The following is a 13,195-nucleotide window of genomic DNA, read 5'->3' as shown; positions in this document are numbered from 1 at the left end:
GGATATCCAGGTCATTAACACCTCTTTTATAGTTCTGTGTATTCTGCTTCTGTCCATACTGTTTCTGTCCTTTATTGTGCCCATCTTTGCATGAAATGTTCCCTAGTTTTCTTGAAGAGATCTCCAGTCTTTCCCATTCTATTGGTTTCCTCTTTTTCTTTCCACTTATCACTGAGGAAGGCTTTCTTATCTCTCCTTGCTATTCTTTGGAACTCTTCATTCAGATGGGTTTGTCTTTCCTTTTCTCTCTTGCCTTTTACTTCTCTTCTTTCCTCAGCTATTTGTAAGGCCTCCTCAGACAACCATTTTGTTTTTTGCCTTTCTGTTTTTTGGGGATGGTTTTGATCACCACCTCTTGTACAGTGTCATGAACCTCCGTCCATAGTTCTTCAGGCACTCTGTCTATCAGTTCTAACCGCTTGAATCTATTTCTCACTTCTACTGTGTAATCTGAAGGGATTTGAATTAGGTCATACCTGCACGGCCTAATGGTTTTCCCTTCTTTCTTCAATTTAAGTCTGAGTTTGGCAATAAGGAGTGTATGATCTGAGCCACAGTCAGCTTCCTGTCTTGATTTTGCTGACTGTATGGAGCTTCTCCACCTTTGACTGCAAAGAATGTAGTCAGTCTGATTTCGGTGCTGACCATCTGCTGATGTCCATGTGTAGTCTTCTGTGTTGTTGGAAGAGGGGGTTTGCTATGACCAGCGCGTTTTCTTGGCGAAACTGTTAGCCTTTGACCTGCTTCGTTTTGTACTCCAAGGCCCAGCTTGCCTGTCACTCCAGGTGTCACTTAACTTCCTACTTTCGTATTCCAGTCCCCTGTGGTGAAAAGGACATCTTTTTTTTTGGCGTTACTTCTAGAGTAACTTGACCTACTTCTGATAGGTCTGCATAGTAACTGTTCAACTTCAGTTTTTTTGACATTAGTGGTTGGGGCATAGACTTCGATTAATGTGATATTGAATGGTTTTCCTTGGAAATGAACCAAGATTATTTCAATTTAATGGTTATCTAATATTCAATTTTATGCAAACACCATAATTTATAACTTTAAGTTATTTTCTCTATTTTACTATTTAAAAAACTATGATGCTAATTTCTTGTAGCTAACTCTTATCAAACACCTTTAGTTAATTATTTCAATGATCTGTTATGAATAATTTTAAATGTATGGAAAATTTGAAAGAATTTTAGAGTCGACACCTGAATACCCACTATGTAGGTTGTATAATTAACATTTTAGTGTGTTGACTTTACTGTATATCTAGTCAATTATCCATTCTTCTTACATTTTTTGGTAAATATTTAGATGCCAAGTTATATAATTTTCAGGCAAATTTTATAAAATTAAAAAAATTTTATAAACCCCCCATGATTTTTATTTTATTTATTCTGCCCCCATGATTTTTAGTAATAATTTATACACTTTGAACTCTTGTCAACACTGGATTTCTTGTTTTAATGTAACTTTTTAGGTAATTTTTGATTTATAGATTTTTACTAAATTTTCTCATTATTTCTTAGATGACTTTCTTCATATGTAATACTCATAAAACAATGCTTATTTATAATTTGCTTTAATTATCTAATTTATACTCTAGATTTGGAAAGAAATGTATGTAATTTGTTCTGTATGGTGCTTAATGTTTTTTAAGGGGAACATTATACTTGTAACTTCTTAATGTACACTTGAGGGAAGTAATCAGGAAATCACGAGTCCCTTTTGTTTTAGTGTTTGCAATAAGTGTGTAAATAAGTGTTAACTAGAATATTGGCTCCAGCATATTCAGTCTTTTTTCTCTTTCACAGTATAAATGAACTGATGGAGAAAAAGGACACATTGTGGGCAGGCAGACCTGGAAGTAGAATCTCATTAATTGAACACTCATTCACTCACTCACTGTATCATGTTTCCCTTCTTGGACTTTGGTTTTATCCCCTGGATCTCTATTCCTTTCAGTCTAACAGTATGACTGATAAAAAGACTTAAGAGTAATAAAGATATGAATTTGAAGTGTTAAGGAACCTAGGCCTCTTGGTGGATGTATAATGTGAAGCAGTTGAAGCAAGGAAATGATTAGAAGGTCAAAGGGCTTACACAGCACTGTTTTCAATGAGATTGCCTGCATTCTATTTTAAGAGAAATTTATAAATAATTATTTAACTTTGGTATAGCTATTTAAAAAATTATTTGGAAATCCCACTAGAAATATGTTGACTTTGTTATTTTTGGAGCATTCATCGAAATCTCTTTATTTACAGCTGGGCTCGAAATGCAGAGAACTCAAAGATATTCATTTCGGCCAGTGTTACAAGATCTCAGATGAAGGCATGATCGTCATAGCTAAGGGCTGTCTGAAATTACAGAGAATATACATGCAGGAAAACAAATTAGTAAGTACTTCTTATCATCCTTCTGTTTTTCATTTAACTCTAGAACTCCTTATAACTTAGTGTTATCAATTTTTTTCTGCTTCTTTTGGTGGTTTAGAGGCAAATTCTACTTCAAAGTAAGAATCTTAAAACAGTGATTTCTGTAATTTGATTTTATAGTCGTGTGGATGTATATGGTACTTACATGCTTGTATATGGTACTTACATGTTAAAAATTCTTCATTAGCATGTGCTAATGTGGTTTTTCCTAAACTCTGACAGTGGAAAAAATTAATTGGAAAAAATGAAATTTGGCTGCCAAACATGAGTATGTAGTTGTCATTCCTTCTGACTCCCCTAGGGATTATAGTAATTTTAGATAGTTAGGAATTTTTAATATTCAAGAAGATGTACATTTGTGAAATAGAGCCTTTCACTTAGTATGGTGTAAAATAGGATTCAATAAATTGAGACAGATAATCTTGGTAGTTACATAGGTTTTAGAGTGTTACATAGAATTTACATTATATTTTAAGCACATGTATAAATAATCATACACAGTGTTTTATAAATATATTTAAAACCATGTAATTTTTCTTATTGAGATATACTTTACATATCATAAAATTTGCCTTTTAAAAATGTACAATTCAGTATATTCACAAAGTTGTGCAATCATCATCACTGATTCTAAAATGGTTTTACTATCCCGTAAAGAAACTTTGTGTCCGTTAGCTGTCCCTCTTCATCCCCCTGCTTCTAGCTCATGGCAACTGGTAATCTACTTTTGGTTTCCATGGATTTGTCTGTTCCTGACATTTCATATAAACAGAAGAACACAATATGTGGTCTTTTGTATCTACCTTCTTTGCCTTAACTATATTTTTTCAAAGTTCATTTGTGTTGTAGCATGTGTCAGAGCTTCATTCCTTTTTATAGCTGAATAATATTCCAAATTCTTTTAACTTTGATTTGATGAGTATGCATTATAGAGAAAGAAAACTTTTTAACAGAAAAAGCTGTCACTGCAGAGGCATTAGTAGAGTTCTTGACGTTGAAGAAATGCTCTGCATTAACATGTAGAGAAGATGGTCATGAATATGTATCAGATTCACAGAGAAGATGCGCTTTTTAATTGTATCTGCAAAGTTAAGAGATCTTTTTGTTGCCCCCCCGACCCTTAGAGTTCGTTTACAAAATTTAGTAAAAACCTCTCACGTATTAAGGTAAGTTTTCAAAAGTCTCTAACAAACGCCAGCACTTCAAGTAAGATAATGCTTTTTTTAAAAAAAAAGATTAAAAAAAAAATAAAGATTATAGTAAGAAAAAAATTGAAACACTGTGAATTAAAAGTATATGCTTTTATTACCACATAGAATTATATATTTCTCTAAAATTACATAATAAAAATACTTCCTATTCCTCTTTACATTTAATACAATTTTAATAATCACTCTGGAGTCTTTATGTTCTTTTGGAGACAGTAAGGTCTTCCGGGTCAGAGAGAGTGAATTTTTGAATCCTGTATTGTGTCCCTGGGAAAGCTACTTAAGAGTTTCTGAACATCTTTTGCAAATTGGGTTATTAATATTTGTCTTTTTTGCAAGTTGTGGTTTTGAGGAATAAATGACATAATGTCCTTAAATTGTGTAGTATTAATTCTGACTCATAGGAAACATAAAAAATGAGTGGTTTTATGAGATATTGACTGTGTTTGTCGTCTCTTTCCATTTTACACTCAAGATAAATTAAAAGATGGTCATACCAACTTAGTGTTTAATATTTCTCACATAATGGAAACATTTGCTGACTGATTAATATTTGTTTTCTTGTTGAGCAAAACCAGAGAAACATTCTTTTTTTTTGTCTTTAGGGTGAAAACCTTTTATTAATTAGAGAACACAACATAAAATGAAATTTAAATTTGACATTTAGAAAGGGCAAAACAAATTCTACCTGATCAGTCTTGTTTGGTTGGTTGTTTACTTTTAATGTCCCAAATCAACATTACAAAATAAAAAGGTGGCACTTCTGCACCCAAGCCAATTTTCTTTACCTGTCTCTTGAAATTTAGACATTTGTGAGCCACTGATTCCAAGTGCATTTTAGCCACCCAGAAAGTGACTGATCTACAGTTTGAAACCCTGTCCCGAGCATAGAGTCCCACATACAGAAGATGCTCAAAAACATCTTTGTTTCAGAGAAAAATTTTGGTCGGTGGTTTCTTAAAGGAATTAACCATGGTTTTTGAAGGTTCTAGTTATATTCAAATGTCCTTGATATTATGGTCCATTAGAAAGATATTATGTACTTAGATGCTAAAGGAATCAGTTTTTTATGTAGTGTTATTCAGTAAACATTTTGATTTCATTGCTAATTTGAAGTAATTTTTCCTATATTTTAGTTCAATGAAATTCTTTCAATTTAAAGTTTTTAGAAAGAGAAATTGAGAATCATTTGAACTCTTTCTGTTGGACTGTTAACGCTGTTGATAACTCATCTCCCATAGGAACTTTGGTTTGTATTTTTAGGAATTATGAAATAAGGAGAAATATTTGAATTACTTGCAAAGCTGCGATTTTAAGTAGTCTGGGTTTTTGCGTTCTGAGATGTATTATCATTAGTTCCTTAGCAACAAATATTTTAAATAGGGCAAGTAGAAATAATAATCTGGTTAATGACAATATTTATATATGCGGATATGTAATTCTGTTGTATAGTTAATTATAGACAGGGATAATAAATGTCATTAAATAGGACAAACAACTAGTACAGATACTTAGGAGAATATTGTGTCTGAAAGGATGCCAGCAGAACTTTACCTGTACAGATAGATACTGATCATTGGCCAAATTAGTTTGCTAATTCTCTTACCAATCTTAAGAAGAACCTTCGCCAAAGAGTGTTAGAGTTTTATTGTGTAGCCTGAAAATAATCATAGTGTAGTGCTTTTCCCCAGTATCAAGTTTGCTGACCTTAGAATACCAAACTGTGTGCTTTTATATACACTGAGTATTTGACTAAGTATATACTTTTTAAAATATTATATCTTGGCCTTTAGATGGCAGCATTGTCTTTGTATATTTCAGTGGCATAGCTTTTTGTGTCCTTGATGTAACTGGAAAGATAAAATGCTTGTACATGGATTTTTGCAGATATTTATGGTTTATTTTTAATGTTGTCCTTTAAATGATTTTAGGGAAACTTTCTTTAAAAATATGGAATGCTTAGCTTTATCTCGAGTGTTACATGGTGAGCTTGCTGTCTTAGCAAGGTAGCAGAATATGTGAACATGCTTCTTTGTGGCACTGTAGGTAAGGCAGACTTGAGAATGGGCAAGGCACCCTTTATTTACCAGAGGGGGCCCTATGCAGGGGCAAAGTGAGGACGGTGACAGTTTTGGATTCAAATGGTTGATGGTGAAGCAAAGAATGGAGGACTTAGATGTAAAATCTCCCCCCCCCAAATAATGGGTTTTTGTTTTAGTCATTTTTTGAATGAGACAGGTGCCATACACCTAGACTGGATGTATTTTGCATTCTCTATAAAATGTTATATAGATTATAAACAGATCTGAGGAATGCAGCTCTAATGAGTGTCCAGCATACTGTATAGAGCTGTCTGTTGTCCATTAGCTATAGCATTGATATCACTGCTATGCAGTACTGGCTACAAAATTATTCTAAAGCCATGCTTAGTTTGTGTATATAGTTATTGATGATCTAGGAACTTCATTAAATATATTTTCTCTGCTTTTTAATTTCCTTGCTTCAGATTCTGCTTCTCTACTTTTTGGACAGAAGTTCTTTGGGCAGCTTTTTATTTAATTTTAAAATGATGGGGTCAGATAGATTATCTACATTTGCTATCCAACTTGATGTCTTAAAGTACTAGGGTTTTATGATTTTGAAAATGGTTTCTATGCTAAGGCTTAGGGTCAGCATATTTGATATATATGTGTTATATTTATTTGGCTTATTTTTAGGATCTTCTACTTTGTAGAGTTGAGTTATGAACTAGTATAGATTCTGGAGTTACCTAAGAAACTAGTAATATATTATGAATAGATTTTAGAAAGTTTTTGGGAAATGACGACTGTTTTCTGGCTAAAACTTGATTTCCTGTCAGTTAATTATGACTTGTTTTTTTTCAATCTCCTGGTGAATTATTTTACTAGTATTATAATTCTGTACCATCTCCTTTGGCTCCTGCTGTAACATTATTTGTAACGTTGTTTTTAACGTTGTTATCCTTCGGAGGCTTACATGTATGAAGTTGGATCTAAATTTACCTCTCTTGGTTTCCTTCTTCCAGGCTGGAAGTGTTTTAGGGAATGAATGAAGCAAACACTTAAGTTTGAGTTGAACTGAATTCATCCCATGATCCAACTGTTTCTTAATCATGTGATACAGTTAGTTATCTTAATTTTTGTACTTTGATCTCCTTATTTGTAGAAAGGATATCATACTACCTCAGACTTGCTCTTAGGCAGATCAGACTAAAGGAGATTGAGGCGAAGTACAAAATATTGTTGTTCGGTCACTCAGTTGTGTCCAGTTCGTTGCAATCCCATGGACTGCAGCACGCCAGGCCTCCCTAACCTTCGCTCTCCCAAAGCCTGCTCAAATGCATGTCCATTGAGTTGGTGATGCCATCCAACCATCTCATCCTCTGTAGTCCCCTTCTCCTGCCTTCAGTCTTTCCAGCATCAGGGTCTTTTCCAGTGAGTCAGCTTTTCACATCAGGTGGCCCGACTATTAGAGCTTCAGCTTCAGCATCAGACCTTCCAGTGAACACCCAGGACTGATCTCCTTGCAGTTCAAGGGACTCTCAAGAGTCTTCTCCAACACCACAGTTCAAAAGCATCAATTCTTCGGCACTCAGCTTTCTTTATAGTCCAACTCTCACATCCATACATGACCACTGGAAAAACCACAGCTTTGACTGTATGGACTTTTGTTGGCAAAGTCATGTCTCTGCCTTTTAATATGCGGTATATAGTTCCAAATATAGAAGTCTTTATTAAAAGCCTTTTTCTTCCTCTCCTGATCGGAGTTCACTTTCTGGAGTCTGCCAGTTTGAACTGGCCTGCTGTCACTGACTGTTTCCTGATCTCATCTGTTAGTTACCCACAGTTTAATTCTTTTTTTGCTGCTTGCTGTAATTTGAGGTTGTTGAAGCAGTTAAGTGAATAGACTGGTAGCCATATTATCATCAACTATGGTAAGTGAGGTAGACATTTGCATCAGAGCTTAAATAGCAGTAACTAATTCAGCATTCTGTTAAGGCTTGTCTTTCCTGACTCTTTTGCTTTTCAACTTAGAGTGAATATATTGAGGGATTTGGTCCCTACTACCCTCCAATACCCCCACTACATTCTTGTTATCTTTCCTCAAATACTCCTTGAGAAGTGAGTTTACTTGTAATCCCAGATATAAGTGATGTACATTTATGAAGGATTCCATTTTATAAGTACTCACTTTGATTTCCAGAGTCTCCTAGGTTGGATATTCGTCTTCATTGCCTTTTCCCCTCAGAGTGGACAAAGGATTTACTTATATCAAGAGTGGTAGTTTCCAATAAACAGTGGTGCAGAAATATAGCATTCTAGAGAAGGTGACATTAAGTTATTAAACTTCATCTTGTCTTTGTTACTACATTTCAGAATTTTGCTTTCAGTTTTTGATATTTAAAAAGACTTAGTAGTGGTCATCTCACTGAGTATTTATCATGTACCCAGGCACAGTGTAGTTTTACATGGTTAATTCTCACTTACTCCATTTTACAGAAGAGGAAAGTGAGGCCCAGAGAGATTAAGTAACAATAGATAAGTGTCACAGTCAAGGTTTTAACCCAGATCTGTTGGATTCCCAAGCATTTGTCTTCAAGACCTTTGATCGCCTGGATACATCACAGATGGAGCTAAATCTATATGCCTCTGAACCAAGCAGTAATTTCCAAAAGGTATTATCCCTTTTGAAACGTTTACTGACAGGTACTGTAAGCCATCAAAGGAGGAAGTTAATTGTTAGCATAAGCAGAAGATCCTTTTGCTAGAATGATAACTGATTTTAAGGGGAGCTGCTAATACTAATACAGATATACTGAACTCTTTTCTAGGAAAATTAGTAAAATTGTCAAAGAGAAAAAGTGTGTTCTGGATAGTATTTAATGTTGATATTAACCCTGTATAAATATAAACATAATTAATTTTATTAGAATTGCACTCATGTAACATTTTTTACTTTTCAAAAGCATAATGTATTTTTTATGAAGTTTGTATTTAGAAACTTAATACTATTTCATTTTTGTGTGATATATTTAATAAAAATTCTAATGAGTTAATGAAGTGATAGCTTTTCACTCTATTCCTTAACACTGTTTAAGATGTTGATTTGGTGCAGTTAAAAATGGAATACCTATTGTGTGCCAGGCACTCAAATAGTGTTAAGGAATTAAAAAAATTATACTGCCAAGGAAATAATATCCTTTTCTAGTGATAAGTGCTGTGGAAATGCCAGTCGCAAAGTAAGTCCTTCTGTGAGAGACCAGGGAGGAATCAGGAAACCCTATAAATGGTAGGTTGCATTTGAGCTGGGCCTTGACTGACACGTAGTGCCGTGGTGACTGTGACGCAAGCAAACACTTCTGTGAGAAGAGCGCTGCTGTGGGGGACGGCACCGCCAAAGCAAGGCCTCAGAGAGACACACGGGCGTCCAGTTAGCGGTGGGCCTCAGAGAGACACATGGGCGAACAGTTAGCGATGGGCCTCAGAGAGACACACGGGCGTCCAGTTAGCGGTGGGTGTCAGAGTGAGGCTAGGATAGAAGAGCGCTGCTGTGGGGGACGGCACCGCCAAAGCAAGGCCTCAGAGAGACACATGGGCGTCCAATTAGCGGTGGGCGTCAGAGTGAGGCTAGGGTTGTATCGTGGTGGGGGACGTGTTCGTAGTTGGGTCTGTGAGGGAGGGTAGGGGCCAGGTTGTTAAGGTTCTTGAGTGTCATGCTAAGAAATTTGTCTGTCTCTTGGTAACTGGGATTGGAGTTTGAGATTTCTAATTTGAAATGTGGTCAAATATTTCAGTCTTGTATGTTTTCTAATTTTAGGAAATTAAAAAAATTCAAAATACTGGAAAGACTAATAACATCTGTAATATATGCCTGTCACCTAGACATTGACAATTGTTGACATTTTGTTAAATTTGTTTCTTCTTGAATTAATAAAGCAAATAAACTGAAGTCTCTTGTCTTACATCCCATATTACCACTGTCTCTTTCTAGAGGTAACTACTGTGATGATCTAAAACATTTAAGAAACCAACAGCTTTAGCAAACATAATGGACACCACAGACAACAGCACAGTATCACTCAGCTGTGGTCACAAGTAGTTTGTCTCCGATGCTATTTGGTTAGCTATTGGTCTCACATAGTCTGTCAGTCGGCAAGCTCCTTTATTTACTTTTAAGTTGTTTTTGGTATTTAGCTTAATGAATATGTAATTCCTTCTTTTAAACTTTTAGTGTTCTATATATGTATGTATCTCTTGTTTATCCATTTCATATTCAGGGACCCTTATATTGCTTCCATTGTTTTGCTTTATAGGTAAGGTTAACAGTAAAAGCTTTGTGCAAGTCTCCTGGCTTATCTATGAGGATTTCTCTGGGATCTATTCTAGAAATATAATTAAAGGGAGCTAAGATATCAGATATACTTTGAAATTTTTGATAGATGATGTCAAATTGCTCTCCATGAGTAACTGAAATTGTGGTTTACAGGTGTATCTTGCTGATGGATTGTCAACTCTTTCCAGGGTAAAGAGTATCATGTTTCCTTTTTATCCCATCCACCCACATGTTGGCACATAATAGACATTCAATAAATGTTGGTTTAGTGACTAATGGCTTACTTTTGAATTGGATATACTTTTAAAGGTACTTCTTCTAGCATTTGGGAACATGCTTTAAAAAGTGGGTGGACTTAAGTATGTAAATAAAAGGTTGAAAAATAGGTTAAAGATGGAGAGTCAGTGGTTTTCTGACTTTTTAAGTAAGTAAATTTCTTTGATCTAGTTACTGTATTAATGATGCTGTTCTTCATTATCAAGTTAATCTAGCCAAAGTCATTAATATTCTCAAGGATTATTTTCTGGGGTAATATTTTTTAACAACATGCCATTCTGATGAACTAGAATATAATTTTTATCCTTGTCAAAATTACATTGACTTGTACCTTCCTGCCATTAATAAAATTGGTTTTATTTTGTTCAGTGATATTCAAAAGATGTACTATAATTAAAAGCCAAAGTTACTTGGCAAACTTGAAAAAAAGTTAAAATGTTATTTGACATATTTTTAAATCTGCAGAATGAATACATTTTTATTCATTATATAGTCTTTGATAGAGATCACCATCTCTTTTACATCTGTTTTTCTCTTTTCCTTCTGAGGGTATCTTTCTTGTCAGGTATCTTGGTAAGGACTTAACTGAATCGTGCTCCTTCATGTTAAAGGCACAGAAAACCATGAAGAATGAGTGCACGTGTGTGTATCTCGTGTATACCGGTGTGCTAGAGGGCAGGCAGTAGCTTCAATAATACCCAAATAATTTTTCTTTGGATGGCATCAGTTTTTTTTTTTTTTTTTTAACCCAGCATGTTTATTTAACTAACTGTATTAATTTAATGACATTAAATTTAGTTCACAGATTTTGGGGTCCCATCAGCTGATGATAGGAGCTCCTCATATTCAAGCAGAATCACAGGTTGAAGCAAGCTTAGTACTAAGAACTCTGATAGAGATATTCCAGTGTTGATAATGAAGAATTTATTACAGTTCAAAGTTTTGTTGTTGTTGTTGTTTAGTTGCTAAGTTGTGTCTGACTGTTTAGTGACCCCGTGGACTGTAGTCTACCAGGCTCCTCTGTCCATGGGATTTCCCAGGCAAGAATACTGGAGTGGGTTGTTGTATCCTTCTCCAGGGGATCCTCCTGACCCAAGGATTGAACCTGAGGCTCCCGTCAGGTCTCCTTCATTGCAGGTGGATTCCTTACCACTCAGCCACTAGGGAAACTCAGAATAGGAGACTCAGATAGTATTTGCATATTGCTTTTTTTTTTTTTTTTATCAGATTCTAGATTACTGAAAATAAATTTATTCTGGGTTTAAAGTTTATAGTTGATAGGTTATCCCTAGTATTGCAGTTCTTTTACTGGTGTTATTTTACTCGTACATACTCTGTAGTTTAGATCCTTTCTTTTCTTTTTTTTTTTCCCATTTATTTTTTTATTAGTTGGAGGCTAATTACTTTACAGTATTGTTGTGGGTTTTGTCATACATTGACATGAATCAGCCATGGATTTACATGTATTCCCCATCACGCTCCCCCCTCCCACCTCCCTCTCCATCCGATCCCTGTGGGTCCTCCCGATGCACCAGGCCTGAGCACTTGTCTCATGCATCCAACCTGGGCTGGTGTAGATGCTTTCTTTTTAAATGTAATTATTATTTACTTTTTCTAGGAGGGCATATTAAAAAATCAGAAAGAGATTTGGAACAAATCAAATTATTTCTCAAATATAAATATGAAAGTGCTGTCTCAGTCTCTGGTCAAGTGTTGGCAACAGTTGATGGTGGGTTGAGATAAAGAGCCCAATCATTAGACTTAGCAAATAGAAACTTTATAAGGTTAAATGACAGTGGAATGCTGAGAGTACATTAAGTCTGTCATTTATGAGCACACATTCATCAACTACCTTTCTAGGCTGTCCGTCAACAAGTGAGATGTGTTGCTTGGGTCTCGTGAGAAGTTTTGGCTTATAGCTATCACAGAGGTGTTGGTGTATTAAGATGTACAAGACTTAATTCCATTTACTGTTCCATTCCTGTTTTCCATTTACTGTTTTCGTGATTAGGCTTTAGGGGAGAAGAGTTTCTCTTTTTCTTTCTTTCTTAAGATGTGCCTTTCAGAAGGTCTTTTATAAAGCTACAGTTGAATCTGACTACCAGGCGATAAGATGCTTCTTTTCAAATATTTTCTTATAGCTATTATCAAAAGATGCATTGTCATGAAAGGGCACCTAGACGTCCTGTGGCAAGGACTGTTCCCATTTCTGCTGCGGACTTTGCTTATCCATGTTACCTATATTGGTTGGTTGGTTGTGTTTTTTTGCTGTCTTCATGTTCTTGTTAAAGGTCTAGAATGAGTTACCCAGATGAGAGTATTGGGGCAGAATCTTTCCCTTGGACTGTATCTTCTGGTTTTTAGTAGCTGAGAAATTGAAGCCAGATGTAATATGTACTATTCTGATATTACTTATTTTTTAACCCTCCAATTGCTTCCTATTTTATGTTGCCATATAAAATTTAGGTTGCAGAAAAGACCAATATTGTATTTTTCTTTAATGAGTGCTCTACTTCACTATTTTTGGTTTCTAAACTATGATAGAAATTAGTTACTCCAGGTGAGTCCTTGGGAGTAGAAAATTTGTTGAATCTATTGCCAGGTTTTCATTGACTATTTTTTATTTAAGCATAATATCTAGGTATTTATCATTCACTGTAATGTGATACATAAACAAATATATTGAGATTTTGTAATCCAAAGATAAATAGTTATATATCAGACTCCTAATTAAACTATGTCTGGGTGATTATTCTTATCTTTTATTTTCCTCTTATTGAATATATATCTCTGAGAAAACAAAGAGGAAGGTATATATTTATATTCATTGTTTTTAAAATGCCTATCAAATGACTATAGATTATAAAATTATTTTCATCATTTAATGCTAGATTTTTGTTTTGATTCCTCTAAAAACAAGGT

General features: G+C 34.8%; 1 protein-coding gene across 5 annotated transcripts in view; it reads left to right on the top strand.

Annotated features, from left to right (window-relative positions):
• Window positions 1-13,195, top strand: part of FBXL17 (F-box and leucine rich repeat protein 17) — a 498,131-nt gene that overhangs the window by 40,051 nt on the left and 444,885 nt on the right. For all 5 annotated transcript variants that reach the window (XM_065923017.1, XM_065922840.1, XM_065922924.1 and 2 more), the window contains exon 4: window positions 2,265-2,396. In XM_065923017.1, the coding sequence (XP_065779089.1) occupies window positions 2,265-2,396 (132 nt within the window). The remainder of the gene's footprint in view (window positions 1-2,264; window positions 2,397-13,195) is intronic.

The sequence above is a fragment of the Muntiacus reevesi genome, chromosome 1 (assembly GCF_963930625.1).
Source record: "Muntiacus reevesi chromosome 1, mMunRee1.1, whole genome shotgun sequence".
Lineage (NCBI taxonomy): Eukaryota > Metazoa > Chordata > Mammalia > Artiodactyla > Cervidae > Muntiacus > Muntiacus reevesi.
Note: the sequence above shows the minus strand (reverse complement) of the source record. Positions and strands in the feature narration are given on the sequence as shown.